The 12615-nt window shown below is 35.6% G+C and overlaps 1 protein-coding gene across 8 annotated transcripts in view; it reads right to left on the reverse strand.

Annotated features, from left to right (window-relative positions):
• The window catches only part of LOC131800417 (serine/threonine-protein kinase mig-15-like), a 151191-nt gene that overhangs the window by 36235 nt on the left and 102341 nt on the right, over positions 1–12615 (reverse strand). For 6 of the 8 annotated variants that reach the window (XM_059131896.1, XM_059131897.1, XM_059131900.1 and 3 more), the window contains exons 6-8: positions 10843–11037; positions 10103–10123; positions 3126–3457 (exon numbers count right to left, since the gene is read on the reverse strand). In XM_059131896.1, coding sequence (XP_058987879.1) covers positions 3126–3457; positions 10103–10123; positions 10843–11037 — 548 coding nt within the window. The remainder of the gene's footprint in view (positions 1–3125; positions 3458–10102; positions 10124–10842; positions 11038–12615) is intronic. The other 2 variants (XM_059131898.1, XM_059131899.1) reach the window with 2 other exon arrangements.

Below are 12615 nucleotides of genomic sequence, written 5' to 3' on the forward strand. Positions count from 1 at the left end.
GCAAAAGATTATGCCAAAGATCTTCGCCAAAGAATATGGACACAGACAAAATGCAAACTATTATGGGCTGAATCTTGATTTTAGCACACGGACAGATATACGGGCGTCGGTTAATCGACGTAGACCCGTTCTTATAGCTTTCCTTTATAGTCCAGTTTTGTTATCCCTATCGAATTTTCATGCTTATATTTTTCCTTTAAAATTAATGCATTTTTTCAGAGATAAGGCAGTGAAATGAGTAATCAATGTTAAAAGATAAAGGAAAGATGGTCAGACTTTTTGCTTATCGGACAGTTCATATTTAAATAGAACTTGTAATAACGAAAAACGATTTATTTGTCCGACAACATAATTTGTTTTCTATCGAAAAGATGTAATAACCGGCTTTAAAATTTTATTCTTCGACGAATATTTGGAGGTGTTACAAATGCAATTACAAATTTAATATAGAATCATAGGAAAGAATCACAATCTTAGCAAATAGTTTAAAGAACATTTGCCCCATGCGATACGATTTACAGATGAAACGTTGAGATGTGAATGTGATATTTTATAAATGCAGGTACGGCTTGTTTGAGCTTAATTATTATACATGTAGGACTTTGTTAAATATTAAGTTAATCGATTTACAGTCTGTTATTGCAAAAAATAAAAATTCTTTCATTCGAATCGTTCGTATTCTAACCATTTCGTTTCGAATTTGGGCTCAATAAGAATTTTGAAATCTTTCGCTCATTTTCGAACGGCTTACATAGATTAGTATTTCCATAACCATTATCTTGTGAACTTTTTGATTACATCTGATTAGGAATTGTGCTGCATAAACAGATACAATAAATTCAAAAATTAATAAAAAAATTGTAAAATTAAATTAAAAGAAGTTAGAATATATCAGTCGGTTTTGCCGACAGATGTATACCCCCAGTCTTGGGTCATAATTATTCTAACTGTTGACCCTTTATGGGGAGGTCCCGCAGCAGTTGACCAACACTGTCGTATCTGACCTAATTCTGATATAAATATTACAACCCACCATATTCGGACTACATCGTCTACTTCCTACACTTTATATGAGATATCTGCAATTTTTTCGAAAATGTGCAAATATGCGCGACGTACCAGATATAGCGGTCCGAAATATTCCACTTCATCTAATACAGATAAAAATAAAATTGGTATGTGCAAAATTTAAAGAAAATCGAACATTTATATCCAATTTTATACGAAATCATATTTGCCAATTATTTGCATATTCATATCAAATTTCTGTCTAAGGAAAATATTTAGATATAGAAAGTTTAGATCGCCGATTTGTTTCGCAATTATGACGGATATAAGTATCGGAAATTGCGACCCTTTGTGGTTGAAGTACCAGAACGGGTTGGCAGATATCTATCATCTTCACAACAGATTTTGCGTTTGCAAAAATGTTTGGATGTGTGAAATTTGAAGAGGGTTGGATGCTTATTTCTAGTTTTTAAAATTTCAAAATTTTAAACCCTTTGTGGGGGAAGTACCAGAATAGTGCGCCGATATATCCCATTTACACAGCATATTTTGTGTTAATAAAAATAATGTCATGTGTGAAATTTGAAGAGCCGGAAATGCTGATTTCGGATTTTATGATCATTTTTGTTATTTAAAACTTCGACGCTTTTCTGGGGAGGTACCAGAAGAAATGATGCGATCTCTACCATCTTTATAAAGGGATCTTGTGCGGATGGAAATATTGAGATGTGTCAAGTCTGAACTGAATCTTAATTGTGCGTTTTATCAGCTCCGTGGATATTCAAAATTTTGACCCTTTGTGGGGGATGTACCAGAAAAAGTGCGCCGATATATCCCATTTTCACAGCAGATACTGTGTAGAAATAATGGGATGTGTGAAATATAAAGAGGACCGGATACTTATTTCGGATTTTATTATAGTTTTGATTATTCAGAATTTTGAACCTCTGTGGGGGAGGTACTTGATGGAGTGAACCGATATATACCATCTTTATAACACGTTGATAGAAATATTGAGATGTGCCAAATCTGAATGGGATCGGATGTTAGTTTCACGTTTTATAAGCTTAATGGATATTCAAAATGTGGACTCTTTGTGGGGGAGGTCCCAGAAGGAGTGGACCGATGTGTTCCATCTTCACACCGGAGTTTGGGTTAATAAAAATATTGTGATGTATGTAATTTTTTCGCACATGACCTAGCACAGATGCAGATATAAGGATTTGCAAAGTTGGAGTAAAAACGGATTATCCATTCTCTTTCTGTGCAGTAATGTCTTTGAAAATATTTCAACATTTTTTGGGGAGGTACTCGATCTAAATTTGATAATAATTTTACTATGTACCAAATTTGGATCAAATCGGATACTCCCTTCGAGAGTTGTCATGCGCATCAGCCAGCACCCAGACAGACGGACGGACATCGCTAGATTTGGCCCAAAGAGACCTAGGGTCTAAAACCGTTAATACGATGAGACACGTTTTGGCCGTATCAAATGATATACACCTCTCTAGCCATGTAGCTGAAGGTTTAATTAATGAATATATTCCCATAGGGTGTTGATATCCCAAACCAAATCCTATGACAATTCCACATACAATTTTGATGTGATTCTGTAAAAAAAACTTCCAATATCTGTTCAAAAAGATAGGGTGGTCTCTTCCTATTGTTTCTTTCGTTTTTCTGAAGTAGACCTTTTCAAATTTTTTATAAAAATCAAATTTAAAAAAAAAAAATTGGAGACGAACGATTTGAGTGAAATGAATTGTTTTACAAAAACTGGCAATTCAAATGGATACATTTGTGAAATTAGAATAATATTGAAACTTTAAAACATGAAATAAAATATGGCTTCCTAAGACAAGAGAAATTAGGTTCTTGCAAACAATTTTGGAAAATTTTTACATTCACGTTTCAATAGAGCAAAAATGAAAATTTGACTCATTGCGAGTTCCATTGAATACTTTAAAGCTCAAATAAGTCGCTGGCTTAGCCGTTCGTTGTTTTCAAAACGGTAATAATAAAATCTCAACGTTTCACCTGGTAACTAAAAATAAATATAGATTTTAGTATTCATTCATATTTTAAATTATTTCAAATTTCCAAAAAATACTTACAGTGGTTTTGGGGGATCACTGGCCAAGAGAGTACCGTCATTGCGACCACGATCATTGGGCTCATCTGGTTCACTATCCGAATCACTGCTATCCAATGGATCCAGAGGATTTGAAACTGCCACATGATGATGATTATTGCCCGATGTGGGTAGCGGGGCTGCTGGCTTGCCCGACCCTGATGGTGGTCCGCCCGATTGGCGATTATTACGTGGTGGTGCTTCAGGTTGGGCTGATTGCTGGGCAAATGAAGATGTGGCTGCCGATGCGGTCTGCGGTTGAGGCTGTTGAGAGACGCCCAATTCATTTAGTTGTGCTGCTATCATATCCAAATCCTAATTGTTTTACAATTTTTTGTTCATGGTTCATGAAGGACATTTAGTGGACGATTGGTGGGTGGTTGTTGCACAAGTTTGGTGAATGGTGAGGGTGGTGGGTGATAATGATGGTGATGATTTAATACAATTACAGGGAAAAAGGAGGGAATTTGGGTTTGTGTTGTGGGGAGGCAGAGTGGTTACAGTGTGGATGGTCATCACAAACACATTTCATGTATTTCCATGTTGTTGTATGATGTTGTCAATTAATTGATTGATTGATTGTTTGTTGTTGCAGTTGTTTGTAGTGATGGTGAACAAGGACGTTGTAGTTGTGTTGTTCATTATAATTTGTGATTGGTTGGTTGTTGGGTGGGTGGTTGATTGGTTGGTTGGTTGATTGGATTTGTAGTTTTAATTTTATTTATATTTGGTAACGCCAATTCATGTTTTATTTTGCACAAACAATTTGTAGGCCACGTAAAAAATAAAAATACAGAATTTACATTAAATGTAAGAAAAATATTAAAATGGTTTCATTAGAAGTGAGACATGTTGACTTTAAAAAGGTTATTTTGGTTAAGAGGTTAAGAGGCAACAATTTCAAACAACAACGATATTAAGAATTTTAGTTTTCTTTTTCAATTCCGGCAAGCAATTGAATTTATTAGTAATAAATTTGGAAAATTTAAAATTTGTATTAACCATTTTTTGCTCATTTGGAAAGACACACACACATACATACAGAGAACATTAATAGTTCATGCAAGGTAAGGTAAAGAAGAAACATCTTGAAAATACGAAATGTGTTAAGGTAGGGGAGAGGAGTATTTACAAGGGTTAAAATAAATATTAATATATCAAAGAAACATTCATATAAACATTTAAAGTAGTATCCAGAGGTTTTGAAAAATAGTGTATCTCCATATAGAAAAAAATCAGAGCCGTGTTGGCATTTTCATATAAACTAACTATTTTGCAACAACAACAAAAAAAAAACAAATCTCTCAAAACTTTTGGTATATCTTGGAATTTTGGCTTACTCAAATGGACAAAAAGTACATCATCACTGACAAGATACTTGAACATAGTATGTACCATAGGCCTTTGCTTCGCAGCTAACCTTATCCATTTTTTGTTATCTTCCTTTTTTCTTCCAATTTGTCTCAAACATCTATTAGGCGACACCAGAAAAGTTAATATTCTCCTGGGTACGTCGCTGTACAACATGTACCATATTTTTCATATAAGTATAGAATGTAAAGAAAAGACCAATGGTCATCGACTACAACCTATGTGCATTATACGAAAAAAAGAAAGTATGATAAAAGGGTTAACATATTCCACTACTATTATTATTCTTCAAACGTCCTAACATTTCGGAGAAACTCAGCCTCGAATGCAGGCTCTAAAATTTAGTTCATTTTAAATACCTCCTAGAGGTATTATACAACTTATTTTCCGGTCTCGGAGTGAGTTTTACATCTGTTCTTTAATGACTATTTATAGTTAGACGTCGGTGCTTAGTTATCTACATGAGACCAATGGTTAGGCTAGGTGTGTGAATGGAGCAAACTTAGACATTTTTTGAAAACCTAGACTTTTATATTGAAATATGAAAGAGTAGTGAAATAACTGACTGACTGACTTACTGAGATAAGTCTGGGTTGTAGGAAATTCGTACAAAAAGTACTAAAATGTACTAAAAATGGAATACTTTGTCTTGGACAACCGAATGAACTAGAATTCTGAATTTTGGAATGAGAGTTGCTGATGGAGCGCAGTATAGATGTACCGAAGGGATTTTGGAAATTCGAACTTTAAGATTACGAAAAGTTCTAAGATTGTATAATTTCGAATTATACGAAATGATAGAGGTAAAAAAACTTGAAATTAGGTATGAGAATCAAGGTTGGAAAGTAAGTTTGATTGTTTGGAAGGTGCATTAGGAAATGTGTACTAAGTGTACGAACTATACTTAATGATGGTACTCAATTTGGTTTGGGGTGAACGGATGAAGCTGGAAATTTTGAAATTTGGTATTGGGGTCCCTGTTCGTGAGGAGGTTCGTGATAAAGAGTGGGTTTGGAAAATGTGTACAACAAGTGCGCTTTCTGTTCACCCAATACAAAATTTTATTGATAGTGCTTGAAATCAGAAATTTGGCATTGGGGTCGCAATTCATGTGTAGCCTGAACATACATATGTACGAAATGTAATTGTACTATATTTGTTATTGGCTGAAGGGATAGAAATAAAAATCTGAATTTTAAATTCCTGTTAAAATCTGTGTTGAAGATATGGCTTAAATTTGCGGAAAGGCGTCCTATATTGGTACAAAAAGTACAAAATGGTACTAAATTTGGCATTGGGTGAAATCCTCAAATTTGATATTGAGGTCTCCGTTGGTATCTGGAATTGAGATATGGAGGTGTGTTTGGAAATTCGTTCTACAATTGTTCGAAAAATACAACGTGGTACACTATTAGGTGAATAAATAGAGCTGGAATCCCGAAATCTGATATTGAGGTCTCTGTTGGTATCTAAAATTGAGATATGGAGGTGGTTTTTGAAAGTGTGTTCCAAGAATTGTACGAAAAGTACTAAATAATACTACATTTGGTATTGGATGAAGATGAAATCTTGAAATTTGATATAGATGTCACCTTTGGTGTCTGTGTTTAAGGTATGAAGTTGGTTTTGGAAATGAGTTTTATATTTGTACGAAATGTACTAAATGCTACTAAATTTGGTATTGGGTAAAAGGATAGAGCTGGAATCCCGAAATTTGATATTGAGATCTCTGTTGATATTTGGCGTTGGTATGGTACTACATTTTGGAACACTATTGGTTTCCAGGATGGAGAGATGTAGATTGTTTTGCATATGCGTACTAAATGTTGTATTGGCTGAAAAGGGATGGAGTTGAAGATCTGCAATTTGATATTGAAGTCACTGTTGGTTTTTAAGGTTTATCTATGGACAAGTTGAAATAGTTTTGGACACAGTAGTTGCAATAGTTTTAGCAAAACTTCAAAATAAAAGATTTTGAAGACCTTTTGGTGTAAAGTGTAACCATTTTCATATTATTCTTTGGGTCCATTGTGCAATAGTTTTAGCAATATCCTCCTCTGTAAACTTCAAAATTAAAGATTTTGAAAATTTTTTTTTGACGTAGAAAGTAGATATTTGCCTATTATTCTTTCCGAAAAAAGGAAAACTTGAATAATATATAAGATCTTGAAAGCCTGCATTTTGATTACTTAAAAGGCCTAACACGAACTCTTGGAACGATTCTAATATTTTAAGGTGGAATTTTCGTTCATAAAATAGATAAAAAGTCAAAATTCAAAAATTAAGGGATTTTTGGTCTTGTCCTTAAACACTGTCAATGTTGAATTTAGGCCATTGAAGAGACGTAGATGTTCTACAGAATCTTTTCAAAAAAAACTCGTTCTATTGGTATATATTTTTGAATTTATCACACCGGCCAGTGCCTATAAATGTATTTATGTATGTGGCAAGTCTGATTATTTAGAAGAGAAGTTGAATTTGTATCTGTGCGAAAAATTGTAATCACTACAGAAAATTCAGTATTGATTAAAAATTCAGACATTCCACACGACTCGAAAATCGATTTGAAAATGTCCAAAAAATACATTTAGAAACCATTTGTCAATATAAAAAATCCACATCTCTATTAACATGTATCGACAAATATATACATATGTAAAGGTGAATAATAAAACATGCAAAATACTACTGAAGGTTATGCTAAAAGAAACAATATTGAAAGTGTCCGATGGAAACATGTGTAAGGGTTTTTTTTGTGGGGGATTATTCATTCCTTGGGGTTACCGGAGAACTTTTACCGTTTGCTCTTGTGTTTTTCGTTGTGGGCACAAAAGTTCCCAGAATGAAATGTTGCTCAGTAGGTGTTTTGTGATACACGTGCAAACATATATCTATAAACTATTCCGTGAAAAGTTCTGGATTAAATTACATTACGGAAGTTACCATTACATGGTGTGCCTACTGCTACGTAGGTAGAAAGTTGTGTGGTATTTGAAAATATAACACACACGAAATGGTTGGTGGTGGGCGTTCTTAATACCACACAAAGTAAGTGAATGGAGAGAGAGTGTTTCGTAAAAGGAACATAGAAAAACATATATGTAGCCACAATTGACACCTGCAGCATACACCACTGAGAGTGGGATTTATTGCATTTTTTGTATGGTTGTAACTTGAAACCTGTTCTAATGCAAATGTGTAGGATGTGTCATGTGGCGACAGGAAGGAAGGAACGGAGGAAAGTAAAATGTTAATGGATTTACGTTACAATATTCAAGTGGTAAATGATAGAACTTAAATATGATTAGGCGGATCGATTACTAGACTAGGAGTTTGGGCTTTATTGTAAATATATGTGAAAGACAATTGCACAGAATGTTTGCGTGAAATATATTTTCGAAGTAGCATTAAAATGTATTTGAAAGGGACTATAGCCAAAGAAGTCAAATGGGTGAATATATTTATATCTACCAAAGAGGGTTCTGTCCAGGATGCAGGTTGTAATATAACATTGAATCCGCGTAAACATTTAGAATTTCTATTTCTGTTAAATCGTTCGGAAAAATAACGGTTTTTATAACTCTCCATGTTTTTATATCAAAAATCCTCTTCAGAAAGTTTGATGGCTATTTAGCGACATCTGATGGCCAAATCGATTACCATTAGCAGGTTAACGAAAGATTTACAAATCAGAGTAATATATGGACTAGCACCATCTGGGACATTTTTTTTTTTGGGAGTTATGATCGGATCTTGTGTTGATGGAAATATTAAGATCTTCCAAATCTGAATGGAAACGGGTGTTAATTTCGAGATTTATGAGCTTCATGGTTATTAAAAATTTTGACCCTTTTTGGGGGAGTTACCAGAAGGAGTGAACCGATATATCTGATCTTTACATAATACCTTGGGCTAATAAAAATATTGTGTTGTGGGAAATATGACGAGAACCCGATTCTTATTTCGGATTTTATATTTTAATTTTTGTTATTCAAAACTTTGACCATTTGTGGGGAGGTAACAGGAGGAATGGTCCGATCTCTACATTCATTATAATAGATCTTGTGTTAATGGATATATTTAGATAAGCCAGGTCTGAATGGAATCGGATGTTAAATTCGCTTATGAGCTTCATGGATATTCAAAATTTTGACCCCTTTGTGGGGGAGGTACCAGAAAGAGTGGATCGATATATTCCAACTTCACACCAGACCTCGTGTTAATAAAAATATTGTTATGTGTGTAATTTGAAGACAATTGGACACTTACATCACAATTTATAAGAGTTATAATTATTTGTGGCGGAGGTACTGGATGGAGTGGACCGATATTGTCCATTTTCGAACCTGACCTAGCACTGATGTAAATATTAGGATTCGCAAAGTTGGATCAAAATCGGATTATACTTTCTCTTAAAGTGCAGAAAATATTTTTTTTTTTTAATTTCGACTTTTTTTTGGCGAGGTACCAGAAAGAGTGGACCAATATTGCCCATCTCCGAACTCGATCGGATACTCCCTTCGAGAGTTATCATGCGCACCTGCCAGCCAGACGGACCTCGCTAGATCGACTCCAAATGTCCTGAAACTGATTTGGTCCAAAAAGGACTAGGGTCTAAAGCCGTTATTTCTATGAGGCATGTTTTGGCCTTATCAAACCCTCTCGAGCCATATGGCTAAGGGTATAAATAACATGGTACTCCCTTTGCCTTCAAAGATTAAATTGATCAGAGGTTTTCATTTCAAAGTTCACACCACAAGTCATAGTACTATTAAATACGAAATACTTTACGAAGTCGAAAGCAGTTGTAAATCGATGTGTCGACCATATCGGAAGTAATACAGAAAGCCCACGCACTAACGGCCCAAAACAGGGATGGTTATTTCACTAGGAAGAGGAGTTAACAGTTTTAGGGAGAGCATATTTCTTTCATTAAGCTATGCTAAGTTACAGTCTATTTCAACATAACTATCAATGAAGCTGCGAAATTATGAACTATTTTCCCACATTGTTGACGAGGGCTTTTTAGTTGATCAATGAATGAGCAAATTAATGGAATAATTCACAACAAAGAATCCAACGCTCTGAAATGGCTACAGTAAAGAATATGGCTAAGAATATCTCATCATTGTGGAATCTAAGAAGACCCTACTCTACGTCTTTTTTAATGATTATTATGATCCTTTCTGCAATCGATTTCGTTGTCTTTTCTATTTATCGTATTCCACTGAAGTAGCTGTCAACTACATAAATTAACATAAAGCTAAATCCTTCATAAGCTATCATTCCAATGACCTTTGGCTAATACATCCATGATAAAATATGTTTGCAAAAATATTATGATTGTCCTTCGCATATATTAATACTATCTACTTAGGAATAGAGGTGTTGTGTGGGTGTTATTATGGTAAGTAAGATGGTGGTAACAATGCCATAGACTCGTCAAGGTGTAGCAAAATACAAATACATTAACATAAATATTTAAAAAAAGGGAAAACGGATGTGACAAGTTTTTCAAGAATACATTAAGGATAGCAAGAATAGGTAAACAAGTAGATGGAGAAATGAAAACAAGTTATAGAAACATACCTCAGGTCTCCTTGGTGGTAACTGTTGTTGGTTGGTAATTTGTAGATGTGTAGATGTTTTGGGAGGACAGCACAGAGTTTACATGGTGGAGGCATAGTGTTAAATGGTCATGTTTGGATAGTGTATGTTTTTTTTTTTGAATTCCACAATATGTCCAAGACGATAATCATCAAATTAAAATGACATTTTGACAGATAGAGACCCCACACAAACACATAAGTTTTGTAATTGGGAATTTAGGTGTGTGGTTTTGTTGTGCATAGTTTGGGTGTTTATGTGTTGTGTGTTTTGTTGGATATTCAGGGAGGGTAGAAATACAGATGCCGGACACCAATAATAAACATGAAAATAAACAAAAGAAGAATAAAATAAAACTTTAAGAAGGATATACACAAAATAAAAAAAATCTGGGGAACACCCAAAAATCAAAACAAATTACTTTTTAGGCCTTTGATTATTTTCAGGGGACAAGGGTAAATGACTGTTTAATATTTACAAATAGTATTTAGGTATATACATATACAATACACAAAAACGTTATGCTTGAAGAGTGGTTAGAGACTGCAGGGGGGGGGGGGTTGGTTCTTAACACAGATGCAGGGACTGATGCTTTAATTTACACTGATTTCTCTTTATGTGAAGCCAGAGGGGAAGATGGGGTTTCTTTACAAAATTCGATCTTATGAAATATGTAGCATATACGATAATGTTGGCATAAATTATCTTCATTCAAAACTTACCGATGGCTTGAAATTATTTTGTGAATTACGCTGCTGTTGCTGTGGAGTTTGTGCGGCGGACGAGGACTCTGAACTTTTCGGTGTTGGTGGCAATGGTCGATTGGCATGTGGAGGATCTGGTACAACAATGAGACGTTGAGGTAATGCTGGACGTGATGGTGGTCCGGGTTCCTCGATTTGTTGACGCTGATCACGCTGTAATAAATCAATTATTTATTTAGTATCAAAGTACGCCAGAAAGGGAAATCTTTTTTAAACACAAAAAATGCGATTTATATAAAAAGGAGCATTTTTATCAAAGGATAAAAGATATTCTTTATGGACAATTCCATGTAGAGAGGAGGAGTCTTCATAGATGGGCTAAACATGATCTGAAAAAGGTCTTAATAGACAAGCAGAAGGGAGTCTTAATACACAAGATGAAAGGAGTCTTCATAGCTAACCAGAAAGGATTGTTCGTAGACGACATAAAAGACTTTTGTCTTACAGACGAGGTGAAGAAATTTTATTCTCGGGCTGAATGGCGTCTGAATAAACCAGCTAAAGGGCGTCCGAATAGACGACATGAAATGCATCTGAATAGACGACCTGAAAGGCGTCTGAATAGACGACATGAGAGGCGTCTGAATAGATGATCTGAAAGACGAGCTGAAGAAAGCCTTTGTAGATGAGTTTGAGGAGGAAATATTTATAGCCGAGTTGAATAAGGGACAAATAACAAAGAGACTATAGACGAGTTGGGGGAGTCCCTATAGACGAGTTGGGGGAGTCCCTATAGACGAGTTGGGGGAGTCCCTATAGACGAGTTCGAGGGAGTCTTTAAAGACGAGTGGAAGGAAGTCTGTATAAACGAGCTGAAGAAAGACTTTGTAGACGAGTTGGAGGAGGGAATATTTATAGCCGAGTTGGATAAGGGTTGAAGGACAAATAACAGAGAGACTATAGACGAGTTAGAGGGAGTCTCTTTAGACGAGTTGGAGGGAGTCTTTATAGACGAGTTGGAGGGAGTCTTTATAGACGAGTTGGAGGGAGTCTTTATAGACGAGTTGGAGGGAGTCTCTATAGACGAGTTGGAGGGAGTCTCTATAGACGAGTTGGAGGGAGTCTCTATAGACGAGTTGGAGGGAGTCTCTATAGACGAGTTGAAGGGAGTCTCTATAGACGAGTTGGAGGGAGTCTCTATAGACGAGTTGGAGGGAGTCTCTATAGACGAGTTGGAGGGAGTCTTTAGAGACGAGTTGGAGTGAGTCTTTAAAGACGATTTGGAGGGAGTCTTTAAAGACGATTTGGAGGGAGTCTTTAAAGACGATTTGGAGGGAGTCTTTAAAGACGAGTTGGAGGGAGTCTTTAAAGACGAGTTGGAGGGAGTCTTTAAAGACGAGTTCTAATTAGACGATCTGAAGACAATCTAAATAAACGAGGTAAAGGCAGTCGGACTAGAATAGCTGAAGTCAGTCTAAATAGGCGAGTTGGACTAGACGAGTTGAAGGCAACCGGATGAGATGAGCTGAAGGCAGTCGGACTAGACGAGCTGAAGGTAGTCTGAGGAGACGAGCTGAAAGGAGTCTGTAGAGACTAAAGTGTTGGCAGCAGGAAGACATTTTTAAAGACAAGCAGAAGAGGACCTGTACAGACGAGTCGAAGTACGTCTGTTCTGAGGTGCAGCATAGAGACTGTATAGAGGAATCGAAGTAAATACGTAAAGACGAGCAAATTATAGACGAAAGATCTTTATAGAAGAGGACGAATAAGGTGTGGACTTTAAAGATGAGT

The sequence above is a fragment of the Musca domestica genome, unplaced genomic scaffold, assembly GCF_030504385.1.
Source record: "Musca domestica strain aabys unplaced genomic scaffold, Musca_domestica.polishedcontigs.V.1.1 9, whole genome shotgun sequence".
In the NCBI taxonomy this organism is placed as follows: domain Eukaryota; kingdom Metazoa; phylum Arthropoda; class Insecta; order Diptera; family Muscidae; genus Musca; species Musca domestica.